The 26,576-nt window shown below is 42.0% G+C and overlaps 1 protein-coding gene across 4 annotated transcripts in view; it reads right to left on the reverse strand.

Moving 5' to 3' along the window:
• Positions 1–26,576, reverse strand: part of carmil3 (capping protein regulator and myosin 1 linker 3) — a 92,312-nt gene that overhangs the window by 52,846 nt on the left and 12,890 nt on the right. For all 4 annotated transcript variants that reach the window (XM_062405286.1, XM_062405288.1, XM_062405285.1 and 1 more), the window contains exons 3-12: positions 22,864–22,914; positions 21,335–21,394; positions 21,123–21,244; positions 15,980–16,074; positions 15,180–15,250; positions 14,905–14,978; positions 7,646–7,721; positions 5,934–6,022; positions 2,893–2,987; positions 1,409–1,495 (exon numbers count right to left, since the gene is read on the reverse strand). In XM_062405286.1, coding sequence (XP_062261270.1) covers positions 1,409–1,495; positions 2,893–2,987; positions 5,934–6,022; positions 7,646–7,721; positions 14,905–14,978; positions 15,180–15,250; positions 15,980–16,074; positions 21,123–21,244; positions 21,335–21,394; positions 22,864–22,914 — 820 coding nt within the window. The remainder of the gene's footprint in view (positions 1–1,408; positions 1,496–2,892; positions 2,988–5,933; positions 6,023–7,645; positions 7,722–14,904; positions 14,979–15,179; positions 15,251–15,979; positions 16,075–21,122; positions 21,245–21,334; positions 21,395–22,863; positions 22,915–26,576) is intronic.

Consider the following 26,576-nt stretch of genomic DNA (forward strand, 5'->3'; position numbering starts at 1 on the left):
TGTTTTCTGAACACACTGAATACCACCAATACACTTATGAATGCATTCAGCACCTGCTCATTCATGCTGCTTAACACAAACAAAGAGAGAGCAGTACAAAGCATGGGAGTTGAGATACAAAGGTTTTATGTTTTCAAGCTGACCTGAAAAAAGTAGCAGATAAAAATGTCATGTCTTAGAATTGTTAAAATAGTAACATTCAGTGACCAACATTCAGATACTACCTATAGAAAAAACATCTTTTAACATTTAAAACTGAATTAATACAAATACAGTGGCAACTGGATGTAGTGATAGCGGAAATAGTGATCAACCGTTTATATGGATCAAAAAGCTTCGAACAGAATGGTTCCTCTACAAAAGCTGTTTAAATAATTTGGCTATGGTGATCAGGTGATCTCTTTACAGTGTTCATTTTGGGTCCTTTCATACGTTTGGACAAACGTAATATTTTACAGTTTCAGTAATTTACTGCTCCTCTCTGTGTCTGGCAAATGAATTGAGCCAAACCAAGCGGGCCGCCATCCCCTCCGGCACTCGATTGACTAAGTTTACAGATTCTGTTGTTTTTACTAGGTGTGTATTCAAACGTGTCAAATGACACTGTTTGAGTGTGTTTGAGTGCATGTGTTGGTGCGAGAGACAGGCTGAATTAATAAAGAGAGAGAGAGAGATGAAGAGCAGAGTCCGTGTTTGTGTGTGTGTGTGTGTGTACATGCCATTACCTTTCTCTCAAGGTCTGGGACTATCACATAGACGCCACTGTTAAATGTACATTACAGTTAGCCTTCTGTTACTCTGCTAGCAGGAATCTACCTCGTTTAACTTATTTCCTTAAAAATCGCTGGATATTGCAAATGTCTCAATAGCATAACATAATTCAGTATAGCTTGATATAAAAATCACTACCTTTTGATGTTAAAAATATCAAAAATGCTTTGAAATATTCTATAATCCTAAAAACACCATCATGTCCAGGCTCTTAATGAATGGATTTATGTAAGTATCAGTGTTATCTGTTAGATCTGCTGTAATACTCGAGGATGGCTGTATCGTCTGGGATGAAAGAGATGGAACTGGGACACTGCTCTAATGCCTTCGCAGGATTTTAGGGGAAAAACAGATCAACCATTTATGCTTCTGGCCTGAATATCATTTGGTGAATGGATCAAGCTCTCGTGCATCCGTCATTTTATCGGTCGGTAAATCTCAACCCAAATACAACAGCAGTATTACGGTTTGTTGCACGCGACTGAAGAACCTGGGTTCAAGCAAACATTTTACCCAAAGCTTTAACACCATCTGCAAAATTGTAGTTTATGTTTAATAAGAGCATGGACAGACTACGGTTTGAGTGCAGTGTCAGCCACTAGGGGCCGCTGTTTCTTATCACAAGGAGCATTCCTACCTTTGGAGGACAGGGTGGTCTTGGAGAGGTTGAGGAGGCGCAGTCCCTTGTTGAGGCGACATACCTGTTGAATCAGGTTGGAGACTCCTGGTAAAGGAGAGAGGAGCCAAAAAGAGGAGCATAGACAAAGAGAGGGGAGGTGATAATCACGATAAGATCACCAAAGATATGACTGTGAAATTCGGTGCAGCTTGATTTAATTTAAGGGGACTGTTGGGTCTTGGGGGAGGGCCATTCTGGTTTTCTGTTATTTTTGAAGAATCGGCATCTTTAATAAATCAATAAAGCAAAAGAATATGCTATAGCGACAGTTTAATCTATAATGAAAATCACTGCGTAAAATCCTACACACATCACCTCCTGAGGAGTCAGGGCTAGGACAGGAGAGTCAGCCCACGCACAGTTTTGCTGCATAACATAACAAATGTATTCTATTTCCAATACATACCCAAACACTGTGTATACTTAAACCCACAAGTACAGTGCAGCTAGAGGAACTTCACACCAACATACTTCAGAGCTCACTCTCTCCCACATACCAGGTGAAGAGACAAACCATATGAATACATACTATATGTCATGCTGGATCACATAACATTTACGACAGTTTGCCAATGTGATCAAAAACCTTGTGACAATGATGAATATACAAAAGGCTCTGCTTCATAAAATAATGTATTCATTGTAATGCCAAACTTTTTTTCTTCTGGATCCTGCATATTTTATTGGCTTTCTCAGTTTGTATTATTAATGTGCATCTTCTGAACTCTTACTTTGAAAAACAGAGAAAACACATTGTAACCACTGCGAGCAGTCACAGCGCTGAAGGTCACTCTCTGATGTGGTTATACTGAAGGTACAGTATTATTCTGATGAGGGCTGCAGCACTTTTTTGTAATCTGTAATCACACACACTGTCAGTGCATTCACACTCGTCACACAGACACACACACACACACGTGGCAGTAGGTGTGACCAACAACGAATTGAAACGAGTGGAAGAGACATGGGTCAGAGAGGAGGACAGAAAATGATAATGAGTGAAGCACACAAATCCAATCCGCACACTCTTACTGTCATCTCTTTCACACCCACATAGGGGAAAGGTGTATAGTGGTTCAAATATAAGTGTGCATGTGTGTGTGTGTGCGTGTGTGTGTGTGTGTGTGTGCGTGTGTGTTTCCATGTGCGTGCGCGCGCAGATAAACAAAGAGGTACAATTTGTGTGGCAAGTTGTGGGCGAGAGTGAAAAAAATATGAAAGCATTTCTCTAAAGAGAAGGAGCAGCCACAGACATAGTGAGAGAGCAATAAACGAGAGACAAAGATGAAAACAACGTGGAACAGGGAATGAGGCTTCTTTGAGGACAGAGATTGAGTTTGAATTCTTTGAGAACAAACAAAAGCTGCGGCAAAGTAAAAGCAGGGACCCTGAGAGAGATGGCGAAGTGACGGAGACAGAGTCCACAGAGTGAGGGCCGGTACCTTGGTTGTCTAGCGTGTTATGAGCCAGGTTGAGGGAGTGGATCACAGAGGCCGGGTTCTCTGAAAGAGCCGACGCCATCTTCTGCGGGAAATCCCTGAAGAGAAACATCAAAAAGGAAAATTTACTCTACAATATGATTACTAATTCAATACTGGTCTGCAGGACCTGACAGCTTCCCCATAATTCACCTACATGCTTCAGATAAAGTTAATAAAACGAAATATATCTTGGCGATGACTGAAATGGAATTGAAATGGATTTGGTTCGTTGCCAACCTGGTTGAATTCTTGGCCAATAAATTGATCATTATTTGGATTTAATTAAGATTTTTTCCTTACTTAAATAATGATTTGTCCAGCTGCAAATGTTGCCGTCTTGCTGTTTCCTGTAAATAAGCACTAATGAACCTGTTGTGTGATACCCGCCAACAGCACAAAGCAGCAAAGAGCCAGAACTGGCAACAAGCTGGTAAATATAAATAATGCAGCTTCTAAAATGTCAGATAGATTCATCAGCAACTGCTGAAAGTCAAAACAGAGCTGAAGGAGGCTAAATATGAGTCTTTATTCATCAACAGCATATACTTTTTGTGGAGTATGTTCTTATATTTTCATATTTGGCATAGTGATTTATTTAACACAGGAATTTCCCAGTTTGGGATCAATGGAGTCCATCTATCCATCTATCCCTCTCCCTGCTCTCTTCCTACCTCATCTAACGCACTTATCGGGTAACTTGAGGAGGATCTGTGTCTGAACCTTGTCCTCTCACTACTGGGGTCCCTCAAGGTTCTGTCCTGGGTCCTCTCCTCTGCTCTTTGTACACCAACTCTCTCGGCTCTGTCATTCACTCACATGGCTTTTCCAACCATAGCTATGCTGATGACACCCAACTAATCCTGTCTTTTCCCCAATCGGAAACACAGGTAACAGCACGAATCTCTCACTGTCTGACTGACATCTCTCAGTGGATGTCTGCACACCACCTGAAAATTAACCTTGACAAAACTGAACTACATTCCTTCCAGGGAAAGACTCTCCCACCCACAACCTGACTATTAACTTTGACAACCATGTGTTAACCCCCACTCAGACTGCTAGGAACCTGGGTGTGACACTCGATAGCCAACTCTCCCTTACTGCCAAAATTACTGCAACAACACATTCCTGTAGATTCATGCTGTACAACATCAGGAGAATACGCCCCCTTCTCAAGCCTAGACTACTGTAACTCACTCCCGGCAGCTCGACCTGCTACTGCCATCCGACCTTTGCACCTCATCCAGAATCCAGCAGCTCGACTGGTTTTTAACCAACCTAAATTCACTCACACTACTCCGCTCCTCCATTCCCTTCACTGGCTACCGGTGGCTGCCCGCATCCGGTTCAAAACACTAGTTCTTGCGTACCGTGCTGTGAACGGATCAGGTCCAGTCTACATCCAGGACATGGTCAAACGTTGCACCCCAGTTCGTTAACTCCGCTCTGCTTCGGCCAATCGGGTTGTTGCTCCATCACTGCGAGCTAAACACTCATCAAAATCACAACTGTTTGCTGTCCTGCCTCCTAAATGGTGGAATGAGCTCCCTATGGACATCCAGACATTAGAAAGTTTACACATCTACTGCCGAAAACTAAAAAAACACCTCTTCCGACTATACCTTGAATAAGAAAAAAATATAAAAAAAAAAAATACTACCAACTTTTTTAACACTTTAGAAGCACCTAAATGGCACTTACTTATAGCACTTTGTAGTTTTGCTTTATTTTGAAGAAATTGTACTTTCTTGATTCTTGTCGTCCTGAATCTGTACCCTCCGGGTTGACTGCACTTATTGTAAGTCGCTTTGGTCAAAAGCGCCAGCTAAATGTAATGTAATGTAATGTGATAATTCACCACTTTTATTGTGATTTAAAGCACTGCACCAACAGCTGATCTGAACCAACAGCTGATCATTCAAGTGTGATATACTGCGTGACAAAGGATAATCAAACAGGGTGTGACCTAAACGTATTCCCTTTATTTAAACTTTCTGACATATTACTTTAAAACTAACTATTAAAATAATTTAAATATTTATAGGAAATCCTTGGGCAAAAAAGCAAATCACAGTTAAAAATAAAGAACTGCTAAAGAGGATTTCACACCTTGTTAAGCCCTATGAAGCAAATTGTGATTTGTGAATATGAGCAATACAAATAACATTAGATTGATTGTTTGAGTGAATGATTGTGAAGATCTTACAGTAATCTAGGATCCCTTCACAATTTACAATTAAGGACACTTTAATATTGTGTATTTAAAATCACATATTAGAACATGTAAATCAAGGGGAGCCTGTTAGTTCACATCCTGTTTGATTATCTGACATCACGCAGTATATCATCGTTGAATATTCAGCTTTTGGCGCAGTGCTTGTGGAGGGCCTGTTATACAAATCGCCCTCAGTATTGAAAGTGATTTAATAGAGGGAATGTATGAGAACTTGGTAACTTCCCCCAGCAGTAAATCACCGTGCCTTGAGGCAGTCTATTCATCTCAATTAATGCTAAATAAGGAAAGTGCTCAGCTTAATGATACTAGTCATGCGTAGAAGGTCTTATGTCTTGCCAGGTAAAGCCTGAAATTTCACTCATGTTTCAGCGGAGAAAGACTATACACCAGCGAGAGTCACGCACAGAGTAGGGGGGCTTTACTGCAGCTTTACTGGATGAAAGAGCAGAGGTTAGGGGAGGTGAGAGCCTGGGAGAAAAAAAGCAGGAGAGACTGAACGGAAAAGGTCAAGGCAGTGGAGGGAGGGGAGGTGGGTGGGAGGGTGAGGAGTGGAGAGGTGAGATAGGTGAGAATTGAAGATACAGGAAAAGGAGAAAAGGAGAGGTGGGAGAGGATGGAAAGGACAAAGGAGGTGGAGAGGTGGGGAAGTAGTTGACAGGTGACGGTGTGAGGAGGAGAAGAGGGGAGGTAATCAGATTTAACAAAGGGGAGGTCGACAGGCGGGGCGGTTTGTCATTAATAATGAGTCAGGAGAGAGGAGACCTACGATTTGAGTCCTGCGTTCTCCAGAGTGAGCTCCTCCAGACTGTTGGACTTGCTTACTGTGTGCAGGACCTGGTCCACCACCTCCGACCCCTGAAGAAGAGAAAAGACAAACACATAAACCTCTGACTGAAGGTTCATGCTCGCAGAGAAGAACGTAGGTGGCGAACTTGAACTACAAGCAAGCAGATTTTACATTGTACTGGCAGTTTGACGAATGCAGTTACTTATATGCATTAGGTTCAACTCATTAATGAAAAATATTATATGGATTCCAGTTGAGGGCCAAACCTACTCACTGTATGTACACAATATATTTTCCTTAATCAGTGGCCCTAAAGGGGCCCCTAGTAATTGATTGAAAGCTAAAACATCATTGATCAGATTTAGAAAATTGTTCCTTGCTTGGGCACGTTGTAAAAATAAAAATTCTCAACAAATTATCATATTTGTTGTAAGTTTTGTTAGGATGTGACTAGTTTATAAAATAAGATTTCAGCTGGGTCCAGGGGGGCACTGGACCCTGGATCCGTCCCTGAACTGAGTTACTTGTTTAAAAACAAGTATCTAATATTTGTTTTAAAAAGGTATCCTGTAGAGTTTCTCACAGCTTCAAGCACAATGCAGCATATTTTAGATGTTGGTCTCAGACACAGACTCACATACAAATGTGGTCTAAATAATTCAAGATTTAAAATATTCTAAATGAAATCCGTACTGCAAATGTTTTACGCAAAATAAATACCTTTTTTCCCCCTTTATTAAAATTCAAGGGCAACCAGAATGTTTCTCTTTAGTTTTGTACTCGTTTATTGGAATCTTTCGCATTACATTACATGTCATTTAGCTGACACTTTTGTCCAAAGCAGCTTACAATTAGTACACTCAACATTTATGAGGGGCCATTTAGGGGTTCAGTATCTTGCCAAGGACACTTCGGCATGCAGATGGGTGAGAGTGGGGTTTGAACCAACAACCTTCTTGTTGGAGAGCCACCACTCTAACCACTAGGCCACACCGCCCCTGAGGACAATGTTTGTGTGCGGGCTCTTGTCGGCCCCCCCCACCGCCACCAATGAACCATTTCTGTGAGAAACACTGCAGAGAAAGTAAAAATAAACATTTCTGCATTCATCCACTTATTTGGATCCGCAACAGAATAAATGTTTTTAGGTGACCAACACTGAATATTAAACAACTTGTTGAGGTTGTTTGAGAGGACTTCCACAAGACACCTTTAGAATTGCAAGACCAAGTTTTAAGGGGTTTTAATGATCAATATATTTAGTCTTGTGCATTTCAAATGATATTTATCTGTTTAACTTGGTAAAGACTCTTCCAATGTAATTGCCCTTCGATGGCAACTACTTACTCTAATGCATGTTATGAATATTTAATCACATTATCTTGAATTGGTACATTAAACTTTGCCGATGAGCACATGACTCAGTGTCCTCTTTTGAACTTGTTTATCCATCTGCCATTTGTGACATGAAAAATGTTGATCAATACTTCGAGCATGATTTACTTCTTCACATCTGGACAGAAGTTTGACTTAATTGATTAATGAATAAGTTTAACAAGTTGATTAAAAAAGATGAAACTTTATTCTGAAAACATTCAGGCTAGAAGGAGAAACGTAAGATGAGGACACTTATTGATGGTCAGCATCTGGCAAGAAGATTTAAAAGTGAGGAAGATAAAACAGATAGTTACTATGCGCATGTCTTTGCAGTACAGCTTGGTGAACCAGGTGTTGTATGCGATGGCTGCCACGATCACTGCCAAGTCCCTGGAATAAATACAGACACACACACACACACAAACACACACACACATGCATTAGAGATAAAATTCAAATCTTTAAATTAGCAAACTCCATCTGCTCAGAACCATTTGATGTCATTGATCCATAAATTCATATTATCGCAGGCCAAACTTTTTCTTTGCTCCCCGTTTGGTAAAAAAAAAAGCAGTTCATCACAGTGACAAGGAGAACGCTATGGGCAGGGCTGCTTTCTAAAAGATGAGTGATGCTGCAGCCCTGCTGAGGAGGAGAAGTGAGGAATGAGGGGGAAAAAATGAGAGAAAGTGAGAGATGTGAAGATCGATGGCTGGGTCAGTGGATTATTCAATAAAGCCACAGACTGGTCCCGGCTACAGACCTCAAATACTGCTACATCCACTGGTACATAAACAGGCACAGAGCCCACAGACAACTGTGTGTGTGTGTATTTGTGAGCTACAAGCAAAAAGTGAGAGAAAGAAAAGAGAGTGAGAGTTTCAGAATCCTCCGAGGTCCAACTACAGCCACACTGCCGCTACACCTGCAATACATCATCAGACAAACAAGCAGAGGCACAGAGAGAGAGAGAGAGGAGGGGCTCAGGGACAGGGGATAAGACCAGGGAGAGGGAGAAAGAAAGAGAAGGGTAGAGAGAGACAGAGGAGAAAATATAGCATGAAGGAGGAATAAAAAGTGTAATCTAGCCAGGGAGGGTCTGTTGCCAGTAACGGCAGTAGCCAAACCATTACACTGTATCTCAGAGGAGTAAAATGACTACAGGCTGTGTTCCTTTTTCATTGCCCTGCCAGCCATCAGACCAGTCTATACTGGGTGTGTGTGTGTGTGTGAGTGCGTGTGCGTGTGTGGGCAGATGATGCACACGTCAAGATTCATCATCAGCACTGATGATTCCAGTTTTGACAGCAGGACATGTAATTGACCTCTGTGATGTCTCACTCAGTCATGCATGTGTGTTGGTGTTTGTCGTCTTCTACTCAAACATGAAGACACACCAGCGCAGCAGGTCAATCTGGTGCTGTTTACTTCTTCACACGGATTCGTTCAGGTTTCAGACTTGGGTGTTATGGGATTAGGACTGTGGTAGCTGGGTTTAGAGTTAAATGCCTTTTTTCGTAATTAAAGTAAAATGGCAGAGGTGGAATATAATAGATGGTTTTCAGTACAGCTACAAAACCTTGTTACTGTGTACCATTATGTAAGGCCAGACAAGAACAAATTAAAAGTACAATGTGCCCAAAGGTCCTTTTTTACCTTCTAGCACAGTGCACTCATTTAGCGAATGCACTAAGGATTGCTAAGTGGTGCAAATTGAAGCAATTTTTTGCCATTGAGGGAAATAAGCTAATTTGTTTTCTTGCAGATTTAGATGAGTTTATTGATACTAGTATGTACTTAAAATTAGCAGCCAGTTAGCCAGTTAAATACACTGTTAACATGGAAAAACTTCTAAATAAGCCAATATAGGTCTGCATTCCAACTCATTAAGACACAAAGTGTCAAATTTCTTCTTGTATTGATAACTACAAGGGTCCTCTGAGAGAGCACACCTCCACCGGCGTCCTTTCTCGCCATCTCATCGCAGTGTTTCCCATCAGCGGCCCGCCATTTTGTCTTGTTGCAGTTTAATAAGCAACAAACCATTCTTTTACACTTCTCCAAATAACATAAGATACTTCTCCTTGATGTTTTGCTCCATTGCAGCATTGTATAGTTGTGTGCAGCACTATTTACTGCGCACTCGTGTAATTATTCAGTGAACAGTAGGTGTTTGTTGTGTCTTTTGGAAAGAGCGAAAATTACCCGCCCTCGTTTCCAGTCTTTATGCGAGGAACAGCTATGAAGCTCCAGCTACATCGTTTATTTATGAGTGGCATCAACCCTCTCATCAAGCTCTCAGCAAGAATACGCATTTCCAAAAGCGTCAAGATACTCCTTTAAATTCACATTATTATTTATACCCGTGCATATGTTTGTGTGCAGCCCAGCATCAATGTCGCAAAGATTGTGATTGTGTGACACACATTTGCCTATGCACCTAATGTGGAGCACACAGAATCACATCAGCATGTCCATTTTGTATCCTTATGGACCATGCAAAACGTCATGCACAGTAAAATCTAACTTTATTATGATCTTTAACCTAAAAAGGAAAATAAAAGATAAAGACCTTCTAGAAAACCCAAGTACTCCAATATGTATTACAGCCCACATTTACGACATAAATCTGGTGATGATCTTGATATTCTTAGACCTCAGCAGGAACGGGGGCCAAGATAAGAGTCTGCCCTGAGGTGCTACTGGAGAAAAGGTCACGGGGGTCATTCAATTCAAAGTCTCCCTGGGAGCATGAATGTGCTCCGAGTGGTTCATGGCAACAGGCCTGTTAGCTCATGAGATGTCTTGTAGGCAAAGCTAAGGCAAGGTCATGAAGCGTGCACAATAAACAGGGTTCAGCCTCTGGGGAGAACGAACATGCTCAGTATATTTCGAGGCACTTTGCCGGTTTGATTTTCACACGTCCTATGAACAAATGAAGTCGCTTCTTGTATCAATAGAAAGAAGGTTAGGGTTAGGGGTTTTTTTACCCTGTGGGGACAATTCATATTTATAGCACTATCCTGGCCACAGAAAGGGTACATGTTGGCCTAATCGTTGGCACATGAGTAAAGATCAGAGGGCGGTAAATTGAATTGTAAATCATCCTCTGAAGAAATTTATATTAATAAGAAGTTTCAAAGCTATCTGAACGCTAGCATGTTGAACCGACCAATTCCACCAATTGGATTTTGAAGCTTAAAATTGTGCTGTGTTGTACCGAATCTTAACAGAGAATGACTCAGTTGCTGCAACACTGACAGGTGAGGTGGATAGTAGCACTGAGCTGTGGAGCTGCTTCTGCTCCAGTATTAAAAACAACAAAAATAACCAGAGTTGGAGAAAAGTTGTAGACTGCATCCAGACTAGTGTGTGTGTGTCTGTGTGTGTGTGCGTGTGTTCTCAAAATCAAGATATGCCCAAAGAACCTCTTATTAGGGCAGTCAGGCAAAACAATATCTCTCTCACTTACAAACAGAAATGTACATTTCACACACATTCACACACATTGTACTTCTATCTTAGGGAGGACACTATTTGGGATAATGCAGTCCCTAGCATATGACCCTAACCTTAAGCATCAAAACTAAATCCCTAAACCTTTATTTAACCTAAAACTAACAACATCTAAGTTTAACCAAAACCTAAACCTAAAGTTCACCTTAATGATATATGTTAGTTGGGGCTTTTTGTCTTTTTTGTCTCCACAAGAGGATTTATAACTGGCAAACACACGTGTCTCTCTCTATAGTTGTGTGGACACTCATTGAGATTATTAATTCCCTAGCCCCTTACCCTAACCATCACCACTAAATGCCTAACCCTCACCCTTACCCTAGCCTAACCCATTAACCTTACTCCTAACTCTAACCCTACCCTAAAATCAAGTCTTAACCCTCAAACGCCAATATAATTTGTGAGGACCAACCAAAATGTCCTCACGTCAAAATATCCCCATAATGATGTGATAACTATATAGACATGCCCACACACACACCTTACTGTATTAAAATTCAGCTTGCAGTGACCAGACAGAACAGGAAAAGTGTGCATTTCTACATGCGTTTGTGTGACAGAGAGAGAGAGTGGATTTAGAAAGAGAGGAGTGAAAAGAGGCGAAAATACAGGAAGTGGAAAAACAAGAGGATAAGACAGGGCCAGAGATAAAAAGGTGTCCGCTTTCGGTTAGGAGGGACGAGGACCGACGGTGTTTGGACGGACAGCAGTCAGCAGAAAAAAAGCACCATCCTGTCACTGGTGGTAACGCTAGATGGGATCAATCAAGGCAAGATGGAGGGCGAGGAAATGTGGAGGGACACGGAGGGGAGGAAGAGAGCAATGCACCACAAACAGCCTCTCGCACACAATCGTGGAAATGACCCATTCACAGAAAGATACTTTGGTCACAACCACATTTCCTTGATTGATTTCTTGCCTTGCTCAGATTTTTCTAACTCTTTTTGTCAAATCTTTGCTTTCTCTGTTAATTTGGATTTGATACAAGGGAGGCTCTTTAGCATTGAGCTGTGGGCTCAAGGGAACAATCTGTTAAAGGAAGCGCCTTAAAAAACTGAATATGCAGATAGCCGACACTGCACAACCTTTCACTTTATCACACACCATATAAAATAATGCAGGAAAAACCACAGTGACGCAGTGATTTGAGCTCTCAATAAGAAATGTATTAATATATTCATGAGTTGCTGCTGCAATCACGCTTCTATGAATGGCTATTTGATTTTGATTTAGCAGCATCGCAAAGCTTGGCTTCTGCGATGACACGTGCATTTTGTAAGTGTGGATGTTTCCTTTCAGTGTTGTTTTTGTTGCTGCACAGAAAAGCAAAAAGAGTGCATAGAACTCTGGGTTTTCTGAGAAAAAAGAACATCCTTCAAAACAAAAAGACAAGTTAGGCTGAATTCTCCATTTGCATGTCAGCTGTCACATCTTTTTACGATCGGCAGCGTTCGAGCGACGCACTCTTCCTCAATATGTCTGCGTAGGGAAACAGGGGACAGTAGAAGCGAGGTGGAGGAGTAGACATATGGCTGCTTACAGCTTTTTCCGAGCCCTGGATTCGTTCTCTGACAAGCACATCATTCTCCTCCTCTATGATCTTCTCAAACTTCTAGCAGCCCCGAACAGAGGCAAGAGGACAGAAAGGGAGCCAGAGAGGGAATAAAAAGACTAACACACTGAAATTTTACCCAGGGAGGGTCTTGTTAGACAAATAGCCAGACTAATGTCAGATGAGGCAGCTCAGGCTGACAGCTGATGGGACATGGCATCCTCGGGGAAACGGTTTTGCAAAACAGAATGAAGAGGATGCATCGTCCGAAAGCTAACTGCAGTCAGGAGGTATTAGCACAGTGTTGCCTCTTTATTGTTTCAGGTCTGTATTTAAGCACCCTGGTTTTAAGTGAAATAAGCAAGGTGTTTATTTTCAACCTCAGTTAAAATCATGAATACCTGCATGATTATTGGAGGAGAACTACAAATGCATTTTAGTGATACAGAGTTCCACTGAATAGGACATGTGCAGCAACCACTGGGGGCAGCAAATATGCTCCGAAGTAACTTCTCTGTCAGAAATACAATAAACGAGCAACTCATGCACAAGACACCCAGACAAAGAGAGGATTGTGGGAAAGAACTGTATCATACATTGTTTTAACCAGTGCAGTACCGGTACGGAAACCTGCCTGTTTGGAACGGGCTGTGTTAATGCTCTGGAACTACTTTAGAATTGTTTCTTGCCATTAGTGAGTCCTCCTCAAACAGTTCTAATATATACGGTCACTTTTTGTATTGTTCGTGTCAGATGTTGTGTGTGTGTCGTGTGAAGTCTTTGATACAGGGTGAATTCAGAAAACTCTGTGTTCATCTTACCTGGTTTATCTACAATGAAGATTTTATAGTAAATGCTTTTAATACATATGCGCGGCTTTTATACGAGTTTGAATGATATGTCGGCTATTTCTGAGGTCCATTAAGAAATCTACAAAATCTTAAGATTCAATTTCACAACTTTGCATAATGAAAACTTAGTAATTCAGCTCAGTATAAAGCCTTACTGCGGCAACATAAATGAAGAGGTTTTCTGAATGTTCTCGCCATGATGGAGATCAGCAGCTGTGAATGTCTGTCTCAGACCATATTGGAATATGGTGGAATAAAAATGATCAAATTATCAAATTATCTGGAGGCAATTTTCCCCTGATGTTCGACCCAGTTGACGACAGATGCAGTAGTTTATCAGGGGATGTAAGAGGAGACATGTGCATGTCCAAAGTCGCACCACACATGCCAAGTGTGAAGCCGATAAGAGGAATGCATCGCAAGATGTGCGTTACATAAAGATGTGGGTAAATAAATTAGGCCAAAGAAAAGTCAGTAATATTCTAAAACTCAGTACATTTGTGTAGTGCGACTAAAGGCTTTCCTTGGTCACATCGATGCACCAAACATATAGCTGATGTGTCTCTATATTTTAGAGAGTCTCGTTGCCTCCTCATCTCATCTTCTCTGCAGAGTTTACACTCATCCCGCCCCCACTCACACACACACAGACACCCGGACACAGAAGCAGAGATGAGAGGTGCTGAACGAGGCGGTGTATGTCGAGCAGTGAAGACCAGAATAATTTCTGGGACAAGATATCATCCAACAAACATATTTGATCATGACAGGGCTACCTTAATCCTTTTAATAATGCACCAACTTAGAGGTTTGCTTATTCAGTTTATAGCTTTAGTTCTCTGAGAATTTCTATCCCGGCAAAATTGGTATTGTACATGTAACTATCTTTAACTGAATCTGAATTTGGGAAAATCTGTGGCGATCGCCAGCCCTTGAGAAATAACCAATACATATAGAAACTGTCAAGAAAAGTTATAAAAGGTGTATTATTGCGGTGCCAAAAGGTGCAGTGAAAGATTTTGGGTGCACCTAAATTATGATCTGGGTGCCACTAAATGAAAAAGTTGGTCTGGAGTCCTGGTTAATTTACTGCAGCAATGTTTCATCTTTATTGTAGAAGAATCACATATAGAAGTATAACATTCCCAGTGAATGCTCTTCATGAAGAATTATGGGGGTCTACATCTGTACTGGACCTTTCAGTTCTTTCAGTAACTACAGTAACAGGACAAAAGGCCCCTTAAACAAATGAAATACGGAGGATTGACTGCATTGTAATCCTGGCAGAGCATGACAAAGGATCATGCCTGATGTCTGCTGATGTCTACGGGTTACAAACAGGCCAGACAGTAACAGAACTGACACATATCTAATATAATGAGTTTGTGTCCAATTACTCTCTGTCCCCTGAACGCCCCCTGGAGCTGATGTAAACAACCCCAAATTAATGCTGGAATTCATCACTAAACCCCTGCTGTCAACACTTTGTTTCAAATCCAACATGCTGGAGACCAGAGTCAACACACACACATAAACACTGCACTGTATAGCTGCAGTCTATGTTTGGCATGCGTTTATGTATCTCTCCAATCAGCGCATGTTGGTGTGTCGTAATGAGCCTGCGTGTTGTTAAGATGTCAGTAATCTGTGTCACCTGCTGTCAAGATGGCTGAAATCCAGTAAGTTGAACTCCCTGTTGTCCTGAGAGTGGTAGATGGTGTCAACATCCTGTAGTCGAGATGCAGGGCGGGAAAAAGGGAAGATGAGAGAATGGAATAAACAAAGAGTACCAGAAAGTTAGAGAAAGAGTAAGGGACAGCAACATGAAAAAACATCCTAGTTTTCCACAAAAGATAAAAGAAGCTGAAGATCAAATGAAAACACAGAAACACAAGGAACAGAAGCGGCTTAAAATAGCGTTGTCCTCACCCATTGCACTTCCTCCTTGCAGCCAATCCCATTGTAGTCGCAAAGGGCTTCATACGTCTCAGAAAAACCTCCTGGAAGATGGAGACACCAATGATAACAGATCAGAAATAAGCGACAGAATAGAGAAGGGCAGACGAAATGTAACGAAGGAATGAAGAGTGCGAAGCTGTGCAGCCCCAAGATGAAAGAGGAAGTCGGGGACAGCAAGACAAAGATGGTCAGCAGTGAGAGCGAGACAGAGATTAGCTGTAGATATTGAGGTGAGATGAAAGTATTGCACCATGAAAGAGCTCTGCCTGTAGATTAATAGGATTACGAGCAGAAAGGCAGTGCACCAGGCAACACTGGTCTTCTGACCCACTTAACGATGAGTCTCCAAAATGATTTGGCCTGAGTCAGTGAGGCGACGAATGGACGGTCTCTGAAGTGTGCGTGTATAGCTGCTTTCAGACACGCACCGAACTTCACACATTTCCCCCAAAAGTTGTGGAGGGGTTGTACGTGAGAACGCAAATGTCAGAGTCAAAGATCAAGGATTCAAATATCTCAGGATTAAAATGAAGTGCCATACACACAGCCGACACCAATGAAGTTGTCGACTTTGAAAGACGACAGGATTTGAGAGCTAAGGGTCTACGCTGACGTCGATGTGCTGCAAAGCATTTTCAAGCCGGATGTACAATGTGTGTTGCCTGAAAGTCCTGGCAAACTCCAGTAAATGTTCAGACCCAATTTTCTGGACATTTTCCAGAGTTTCTTGTCTCATGCATTTGGTCAACATGGAAAGGTAGAAGACTCACCACAGGTTTTCTGAGTGTCCAGCGACGACTCAGACATTGGTGAAAACTTGTGGCTTCCGTCAATCAGGTCTCCCTCGGCTCGACAAATTGGAGGACTGAAAGGCAAGAGGTGCAAACAAGATGAGGGTTCACGACCATGCTCGCAGCTTCACAAATGTACTGTACTGTAGTTAGTGCTTTGAGCTAAATGCTAACAGCAGTATCTCAATGTTTAGGAGGTATAGTAAGTCTACCATGTTCACCCGATCTTAGTGCCCAACATACTTTTAATCGAAACAAGCACTAAAGTTCAAGTACAGCTGAGGGTGAATAGGAGCATAGACTGTTTAAAAAGATGGATTGTACATAAACATCTCTCCTCTTCCTTACATTGTAAAAACATTTTCTCATCTGACAATCATTATGTTTTCCCCCGTTTTTACAGCAACAAATAACTAATTAAAACCAAACTTATCAGAAGAAATAGCTCTTGTACAAACATCCGTGTGATAGGAACACACTTTTAAGTTTGGCCCACGTCCCATCAACTAAGAAGGATGAGGAGGAGTTTATGACCTATAGTGCAGCCGCCAACAGAGGGCAGTCAAGAGGATTTGGCTCTACTTACAGATAGCCTTTGTGTCATTAAAATTGATCCAACAGGTCATATTTCCTGGTCATCGACTAGTTTTTTTAGACATTGTTAATTAAAAACACAATTATCAATCTCATAGTCGCGCTAAGTTTTTTTCAATTTCGCCAAATCAAAAAGTCCATCCTGCACACTTCTGGACTCCATAAATAAAAATCTGCCTTTTCCCATCTAGATTTGCAGATTAAAATACCAACATTTTTTAATTAGAATCCTTAACGAAACGTAGAAAAATACAACAAAATTATTTGGTGCCTCCTGAAAGGAATCGCAGCAGATTTTAAGAGACAAGGAAGCGAGGGAAACCGGTTCACGCTGGAGTCGTCTCAAAACAACTGGAAATTAATGTAGCTTGGCCTGCAGATGTGGCCCACTAATCCACACGTTCAGCTGTTGTAGCGGAGGCTGTGACACGCAGCTTGTGGAGGCAATTAAGGGACTTGAAGTGGCAGCATGTAGTTGTTCTTCATACCAAGAATAATGTCTGAAACTAAAGAAAGCCAAACAAAAAAGTCAAAATGTGATGCACAGCACCTTGAGAGTGGTGTAGTTTAGCAATGACAACGGTGGAAAGTGAGATTTCCTTTTCATAAACTTTGACATTAGGACATTTGATCTTAAGATAGGACAGAAAGTAAGATCAGATTTATTTTTGTGGATACTTAGTTTGAAGAGTACCTTATTTTTCTAAGCTGATAATTTAATCCCTGGTATTTACATACGATATTCCCTATATCTGTTGTATTCTTGTCATAAATTTGTATATATAACTTTATAATGTGGAACATTTAGTTTAGGTGATATTTAAGGTTGATGGACTGATGTGATGTAAGATGTATTGTATGTATCGTGCTACTTTGGTTGTTCTGATTTACTCACCACTGTGCGTTTGGGGGGGATGGGTGAAGTGTTTAAAGTCCACAACACAATTAAGGAAATTCAGGGGTAAACAGTGTAGCCGCCAAAGTGACCCCTTCTTCAGACGTAATAAAACAACAGAAAAAAAATAACATGCCTCCATACTGCTCGTGTGGTGTCATCCTAGTGCCTGCAAGCCCCCGCATTCATATTCACCTTGAAACAGTGTAATTTACACTGTGTTATTAGACAAATAGATTTTACCTAAAGATGGTATCTGTCACTTAAAGAAGTTCTTATCAAACTATGAAAATGGGTTGAGACCTTATGATTGACAGATGAGACTGACTCAGGATCGGTCAAGCATGCGTTTCATTGTGACCTCTTAATGTTGGCTCCACACCACAATCAAACTCTGCAAACTCTGGCTCCTATTCCAAAGATGGCAATGTTCATATCCAGGATCGTATGGCTTCATTTTTGGTTAATCTGAGACAGTAGAGACGTGTTTTCCATCAAACAGTCTATGAGTTACAGCCAAAACTCCCCCCACACTCTTGTTTTACCTATAGCTCTAACGTGAGTATTCAGGTAAGACCAGGAGAATAGCTTGCCTTACAATATCTAAGGTCTGAGAACAAACTGTACGTCACAACACTGAGAAAGAAAGAGCAGCTGTTCCGAGTGGGAGGCCACAAGGTTAGACTTCGAAAACCACTGCACCAGAGTAAAATAATGGTATCAAAGTCATTAGGAAGTCTCCACTGGGCTCCGTGTATGTCTGTACAATCTTTTAAGGCGGTCCATCAAGTGGATATGACAGATTCTTCACTCTGGAAAAAAGCAGTCACCCAACCAATGCACACAGTGCCATCCCTAGAGCCACGCTGCAAGCATGGCGGAGAATTTATCATTTTTCATTTCTCTTTATTTTCTTTTTAGGAGAGGCACTATTCTTTATGTTTGAGTGTTGTAATTAGAAAGACTCTGGTCCCAACTACAGGTTAAGAGGAAATGTGGATGGAAAATATTATGCTTTTCCTTCCCCAAGCGCTCACTGCTCTAGTGACCTTGAGCGAGAAAACTCTGAACACCCTGCTGCTCAAGTGGAGTTCTTCAGCACCCTAGAGACAACGCACTGATACAACAATGTTCCCAGGTGTGAGTGAGGAAATGAATAAAACCCTCCATTCCCTGCTGGCACTTACCCTGTGAGGTATTGGAACATAAAATGTCAGTCTCAGACAACGGTGTTATAAAAAGCTGCCAAAAAGTATTATACTATACTACTATATTAAACTAAAGATTCAGAGTTTAAATTAACTCATTCCAATAAAATAAAATGCATCTGCAGAGTTTTCTCAAAATCATAACTTTATCTTCAATGGGTACAGTGCAAAGTAAATGGTCACTTCACTGCACTATACATAATGGGCTAGAGAAGACTGTATCTGCTGAAGAGTGCAGGGTTAGGGTTGGACCATCTATGACTCTGTGGTGGAATCAGCCATCCTCTTTCGACTGGTCTGCTGGGGCATCAGCATCTCGACTGCTGACAGGAAGGAGCTGGACAGCGGATTCAGAAGGTCGGCTCAGTCCTGAGATACCCCCCCGACCCAGTGGAGGTGGTGGGAGCGAGGGAATAAGAGCTATAGCTATCATCTCTGATGAAGATCCAGTCCCAACCCATGCAGGACACCATCCTAGCACTGGGCAGCTCCTCCATCTGTGCAATGCTGTGACTCGGTTTATATTTTGTATACATTGTTAATAACTCTATTATTATAGTTCCTTGTGTTAAAGTTATATGTATTACCTTATAGAGTAGCTAAACCGAGTCTGTATTTGATATTCCCTTTTTGTTGCTGCAAAAATGATGTGTACAATTTCCCCATAGTTGGACAAATAAAGGACCATTGTATCTTAATTTGTGGGAGACTTGTTTTTCAGCTACAGCTGAGAAAGTAAAAGGTGCCGAATGTGTTGAAATAGCTTGTGACTTTGCTTGAGTCGTAGATAAATACAACATAAACTGTCAAGGTTCCCATGGAATCCAGTTTAAAGCCACTGTCGTTCGCTGCAGCAATTACAGACAAAGGCACACACTCAAACAAAAGCATCCAGTAAGCAGAAAAAGAATAAATTCAGACATGACAAAGTAAATACTGTGTCTGTGCATAATGCTGTGCTGTACCTGCTTTGGCTTTTTGATGGGATTACACCGTTACACTGTCGCATTCAACACTTATCATCCTTAATCCCATTTGTCAACGAATCACACACACAGACACACAACACCTAACCACATCCGTGACCTTAATCCCCACCTCCTCTCCACAATCATCATCCGCCTCTGTAGCGCGAGTGCACGTTATCGTGATACCATCTGCATGATGTACCACAATGCAGCGGCACCAATCCGTTACAAGGCTGCACAGATCAAACACCACAACATAACTTCCCGCCTTCTCTTCTCCCCCTCTCCCTTTATTCTCTTTAAATGTTCTCGATGGACGCAATCACAGGCAGTGGCTCCTAATGGAAAAGAGCCATTCTGAAAGATGATAGAGTGCAGAGATAGCCTTGTGCAGGTCAATAGCCAGAGAAGAGTCAATCCCATTGCTCTTAGATGAGGGAATACACTCTGTGCCTTGCTTGCTCACCCATACATCCACAGGACATCGGAACACAAAATGTCCGGGACTGGAACTTAACTGTATCCAGGCTTCAACTGTGTACAAATGGCTTTTTGACTGGAGGCCTGTGTCTACAGCTCTGTCAGGGACTGTGTGTTACTGCTACACACTCGCTGCGCTACAACATCTTCTTTAGAAAATAAAAAAAGAGCCAACACAATGCCTCCAGGTTACGGCCGACTCAGTGTCAGCCGGCTGATTCAATCCCAGTGAATGCTGGGTGTTAAAGTCGCCTGTGACACAGGAGTGGGTTGGATGAAAACTACAGCAATACTAGAACACAAGTAATCCTGCCCGAAGGTGAAGCTGCCAACTTGTCAATGCGCTGTGGAGAGTTGTTCAAGAGATTCTGCACACTAACAGTCATGTGATTTTAGAGCTGTTATATCAACTTCACGACTGTACTATGATGAAATACATAAGTGCTAGTTTTATTATCACATTTGTTACCGAATGTATAAAAAAACAAAAACTCCATTTAAGGGTTGAACTTGGCTCACGATGTCACAAACCATCTTGGACCTTGCAACCTCTAATTAAAAGGGAGGGGCTCATTTGCATAAACTAAACAACTAAACCAACACATCATAAACAATTCAGAAACATCTCCCATGCTCTCCTGCCCTTCTCTTGCTTGAAACAGCAGTATCCTTTGCAGTAAGGAAGCTGCATAGGCGAGAAGCCTCTACTACGTTAGACATTTCTGATGCAAAAGTGTGTGTGTAGATAAATTAGCTTTAGCAAACTGACAGATGTGTCGCGTGTGTGTGTGTGTGTGTGTGTGTGTGTGTGACAATACCTGGGTGTGGGCGAGAAAGAGATCGAGGGTGTTCTAAATTCAAAAGGCATTTTTTTTTTTTTAATTTTGAGGAAGAGGCACCTCAGCCAAAATGTATGTGGGAAGAAACCATGCAAACTTGGTTCTTTGCCCAAGGCGATGATGCTCGATGATGCTTACGCGTATATAGAGTTGTTGAAGACTCTGGAGAGGGCGTGGTTGATGTGATTGACCACGTGATCCAGCTGCTCCTGGGTCTGCAGCCTCAGCGAGTAGGTGGTCTTGTCTGTATCGATGACAACCTGCAGTGTGGGGAACATTCCTTTTTCTGTAATAACACTTTAAAATGCGGACAAGGGCAAAAAGCAAAAAAAAAACTAAACTGTTCTCACCTGGTGCTCTGGGTAGGTGTTCATCGCTCGGATTTCCAAGAAGTTGAAGGTGACCTCAACCTGAAAACAGCAAAAAGACTCAACTGTGGGCCACAACAACACACTGCCTGTTTCACAACATCTGTAAAAGCGTGATAACACCTCATTACAACTTGGGTCTTGTTTTCTGTTTATATTGATCAAGACTTAAAGTTTACTCATCAAAGTAATTGCTTAGATCTGCAGCAATTACAGATGGGGTAAGAAACACAAGCTTACAGACAATCATGGAGGTTTCAGCGAACCATGAGGTTAGCATCATTTATGAGAAAAGGTCTGATAGTAAAATTATTACCTGAACTTGAAAGTGTAAATTTCCATAACAGGGTACAGGCCCACTCTATGGCTGTTAATGCATTATTGTATAGTATAGACTGTTTATTTATATACTATTAATGAATATCTTTTTACATTTTACAGACTTTTTTTCTACCTTTATTTTGTATTTCTAATTATTGTTATCTTCTTGGGGTTCACATATTTCTATTCTTGGCGGAAGCAACCCCCTATGGATTATTTAATTATGGATTAATTATTTTTTCAAAACTTTGTGCAACAAAATGTCAAAATGAGGAAGTGCGACAGCAAACCCTCTTTTTATGGCTGACGTGGATTCAACCTACTGCCGTGACTGGCACAGGAATTCCTTTCCACACAGACAGTTAGTCTGCCAGACATCCACAATTTCTATGAACATGCATTTGAATATGCAGAATCTAATTTCTGGGGCCAGAAGCCTTCTGGTTTCTAGTTTGATCAATAGCCTTTGAGCAGGCTTTGGTTGCCTGCAGGGAAATAGTCTGTTCAGCAAAGTGCTTTTTAACTGTTCTGATTTATATGCAGAAAGCTGTTAATGGCAATTACACAAAATGTTGCAAAACTCAATACACCTAGAAAAAGCATCACTTTATATCCACCGATGGGTTCATTGGAAAAAATAGGACCAAAGTTGAAATGAAGCTGAATTATCTTTGCAGAAATGCACAGTTTCAGGAGCATATGTGCATATATATCCTATATCCTGAGGTAGATGAGGAGAATGATGCCACAGTTGCAGCCAGTTAGGTCAGCTTTACAGAGAGAGGGGAACCACAGGAAACGGCTAACCTGGCTTTGTCCCCAAAGTAAAAGAAAATGCCTACCAGCAACTCAAAGCTCAATAATTAACACATCATAACTTGTTTGTTTGATTTCTCTAAAAAAAAAAAAAGTATAAAAGCCAAGGTCAGGATCTTCTCATCAAACTATCAAAGAAAGATAATCTACAGTTTTGCCTGAAACAGCCAGTTCTTTTGCCACCTGCCAAATGATTGTCTTCATTGTAATCATTATCAAGATGCCTATCATTCTTAAACATCATCAGCACAGTCATCATCATTATCTTCTGCTCCAGAACTCTGCTGCTTGTTTGTCACGTCTCCTGTGAATTAACAGCGAGATCAAAGCTGCCCAGTGAAAGCCTCCTCTGGGAGTCTGGGGAGAACATTTACCTTGGTGGGCACTTTGACAGCAAAGAGATACAGTCTCCATGTTGCCAGGACCTGGGGGGAGAGAACACATTCATTTTTCTGTCAAAGAGCAGGAAATGCAAAATGCAAATCGCAGCAAAAAATAGCACGGCATCAACACCCCATAAAGACAGCAAATCATCCACGAGTATCATCCGCACGGCTCGTAAGTCATTCTAAGCACTCTAGACATTAGCAAGCTAATGATGATAGCAAGCGTGTGTGAGAGAACTATTACAGCAAGATAGGGAGTCACGTGACCGTCCGATTTATCCGGCTAAGTTGTGTTGATGGAATAAAGTGGCACTTATGCAACAGATGCCTCAATGCGTCAGCGAGGAAATATAATGCTCAGATGAGGAGGAGGATAAAGAGGACAAAGAGGATGGGAAGATTAAAAAAGAGAGGTGAGCTTTTGCCAAAAGAAAGACATTACCATTTAAAAGTGTCTTGGGTAAATTAAGAGAAGAAAAATCGTGAATATATTCACGTCTGCCTATGTAATTCATCTCATTCATAATTCAAAAATGCATAATAAGCATACCCCATGCATGCACCGTGCATACCCATCCCTCCCCAGCTCCCACTCCACACCATGCCCACACTCTCCCTCTGCTCTTTTTCAGCTGGCTTTCGGATTCCACTCCTGATGTGTCCATAATTCCCTCCCTTGCACCCTGTCATTCCTGTGATTTCTCTCTTCATCTCCATGGAAATCTGTTCATCTTCCCCCCATACTCTTCCTTAATCCCTAATCCCTCCGTCTCCCTGTGTGCCCACAGCGTCCTGTCTGCCTCCCTCCTGCCAGAACACCTCACCCCTGCTCCCTCCCCGTCCCATCTCCCGACTCCCCTGTCTCCCTGTCCCCGGTTGAGTTTTTCTATTCTTTTTCTGCTCTGTCGCTTTCAATTCCTCAAGGCCTCTCTGCGCTGAATGGCTAATGGCGCCCCGCTGAGTGGCGGTGAGAGGAAGAAAGCAAGCAAAACATACAAAGAATGAGGAGGAGGGAGATATAGACGACGCGATAAAAAGGACAGAGACACTGGATTAAATAAAGTCTTCACATTCCCCTCCTCTATACTTCACCAACATCCCAGCGGAATTAGCCTCGCAGATCAGCCCTGTTTCTTAACTACACAGATATCCATGGCAGACTCCCACTGAGAGGAGACAGGAGGGGGAGAGAACTGAAAAAAAGAGACTGGAAAGGAGAAAACAGAATGATACCCCCACCAAGAAAAAAAGGGAGCTTCAGAGAACGATTGTTAGTCCAATCACAACTTCAAAGTTTGCAAACTCTGGCATATAAATCCAGGAACGAGTGTGTGTGTGGGGGGGAGTTGTTGGGGGGGGGGGGGGGGGGGGGGGGCCTATGATGTATGTTGGGGCCAGGAGGCACACAGGGAGGGAGGGAGGGAGGGTGGGGGGGGGGGGGGTGTACACAGTGAGAAAATAAGACAGAATCATATTCTCCCTTCAAAAGCCTTGCAACCTGACAGAAGGTGCCGTCATGTAAACACAGGCATCAATAATGCAGGCTGCCGATTTCATCCTCTGATGCTGAACAAGGCCTCTTGCGTAGAGTTTCTCCTCTCTTGATATATCATTTACAGAGCAGTGAGGCATCATTAGAGAGACAATCAATACTCCATACAGTTATGCCGTGCCCGCTCGGGACGGGGTGTGTGCCGAGGTAGAGGGAAAATCCAGTGGATTTTGTTCATCGTGTGCGGTGGAACAGATCAGGTTTGAGCTATTGCGACAGGAAGCGGCCGCCTGCTTTAAACTCGAAGGTGTCAAATCTTCAGACAGACACAGAGGTCACTTTACTGGTGGCCAGACTGTTTATTTAAATGCACTTGATCTAAGTATTCCACTGTAATTTTAAGGGGATTTTATCATCATGGTGATATGCAGCTATAGGTAAGTGCACAACACAGTATGTACACAATCCAATATGTATGATCTATAGTAGTTGAAAGCACAATTTATTACAGTTACAGTGCCATTTTTAAAGCTAACAACTAACACAGTATAAAATATTGTCTATATCAATTTGTTTAGCTATTATTTTCTAGAACGGTGTATTTCTTTGAACCATAGACTGTAAATGAAGATGGACGACGTGACAGAAGTGAAGCCAAGGTGTCTTCATCTTCCCCACATCTGACCTGCTGCTGTATAGGTCATAAACCATGTCTCCTCCGTTATTTGGATGAGACAGGGGCCGCACTAAAAAGTCAAAGTACGTATCATATTTATTTTAAAACACCAATGTATGTCCAAAACCAACGAGTGTCTCCGGAGAATTGGAGACTCTCTTATTCATTCACTGTTCATATTTCCACACTTAACATATTTTTCCTGTCTTTACACTGTTTATGTACGTTTTATTTCATTCATATTTTCTTTATATTGTTTTATATTTCTTTCACTAAAGTATTGCAGGTTACTTATTACTTACTCAGGCTTATTTGCAACTGTTGCTGCTGTAAAACTAAAGATCTCCCCACTGTGGCAATAATCAAAGATTACCTTATCTTATCTTATCTGGGATGTTATAGGTTCAATTCTTGACAGTGGGAGGAAGTGGAGACACATCATCCATCTTTATACACGGTCAATGAGTAGAACTCACTGGGTGGACAGTTTTCAGAGTAGTATTTATCGTCTCTTTTAGAAAGTATCAGACAGTCCTGGCTCAAGCTGTGCAAATAAATGAAACAGATAACACATCTATTGGTTTTCTCAGGAAGCAAGAAATAGTTTCCTACTGAAGGAAGGCTCAAGGATAAATTGGATGAATCAGAGCTGAAGTCAAGCCTCATGAGCCAGAACCAGAATATTTTTCCCTAATGTGGACTTCAGGCCACCCCATTTCACCAGGGATCAATGGAAGACCCTAAAAGCCACAAGAGCAAATCGTTTTCCACCAAGGAACTCCTCTGAGATGAGATGGTCAGCCTTCTTGACCTGGTAAGCCAAGGACACGGCAGGTGACGATCTCAAAGAGCGAAGAGGACGAACTGGAGGAAGGGAGGGACTGAGACGGGAAGATGATGGGATGGCCGGGTGGCGGCGGGGGGGGGCAGTGGGGGGTAACAGAGGTGCCCTTGTTGTGATGGCGCAGTGTCAGAAGCACAAGTTCAAAGAGCCAGCCAGTCAGCCAGCCCCTGAAGTAGACTGCGAGGGCAGGGTGGGAGTGTGTGTCATGCAGGGGGAGTGCGTGTGTACTACGTGCACTAAAACAACAAATGTATCTCTCTAGATGTGTGTGTCTGCATGCGAACGCAGTCCAGAGGGCAGAGGGCGGGGGCTTATATTAATCATAAGCTGTCAGGCTGTGGGTCTTGCACTTCAAACGAGATGGTGCAAATCAAAGTGTGTCGCTGGGTCTTGTGTGTGTGTGTGTGTGTGTGTGTGTGTGTGTGTGTGTGTGTGTGTGTGTGTGTGTGTGTGAGTGTATGCGTGCATGTGCTTGCGTGCGTGTGTGTTGCCTCAGAGGGTACAAGCTGAGGATCAGTGCCAGATTTGGCTGCCCATGGCATTTCTGGCTCGCCCACAAGGGCATTTAAAAACATAAACGCACACACACAGCAAAATCTGAAACATTCCAATACAACATTTGTACATGTCCAGCATCCTGGTACAGCACACACACATTGGGACTCTCACGCACATATAATGATGCACAA

Source organism: Platichthys flesus, chromosome 14 (genome assembly GCF_949316205.1).
Source record: "Platichthys flesus chromosome 14, fPlaFle2.1, whole genome shotgun sequence".
NCBI classification, from domain to species: Eukaryota; Metazoa; Chordata; class Actinopteri; order Pleuronectiformes; family Pleuronectidae; genus Platichthys; species Platichthys flesus.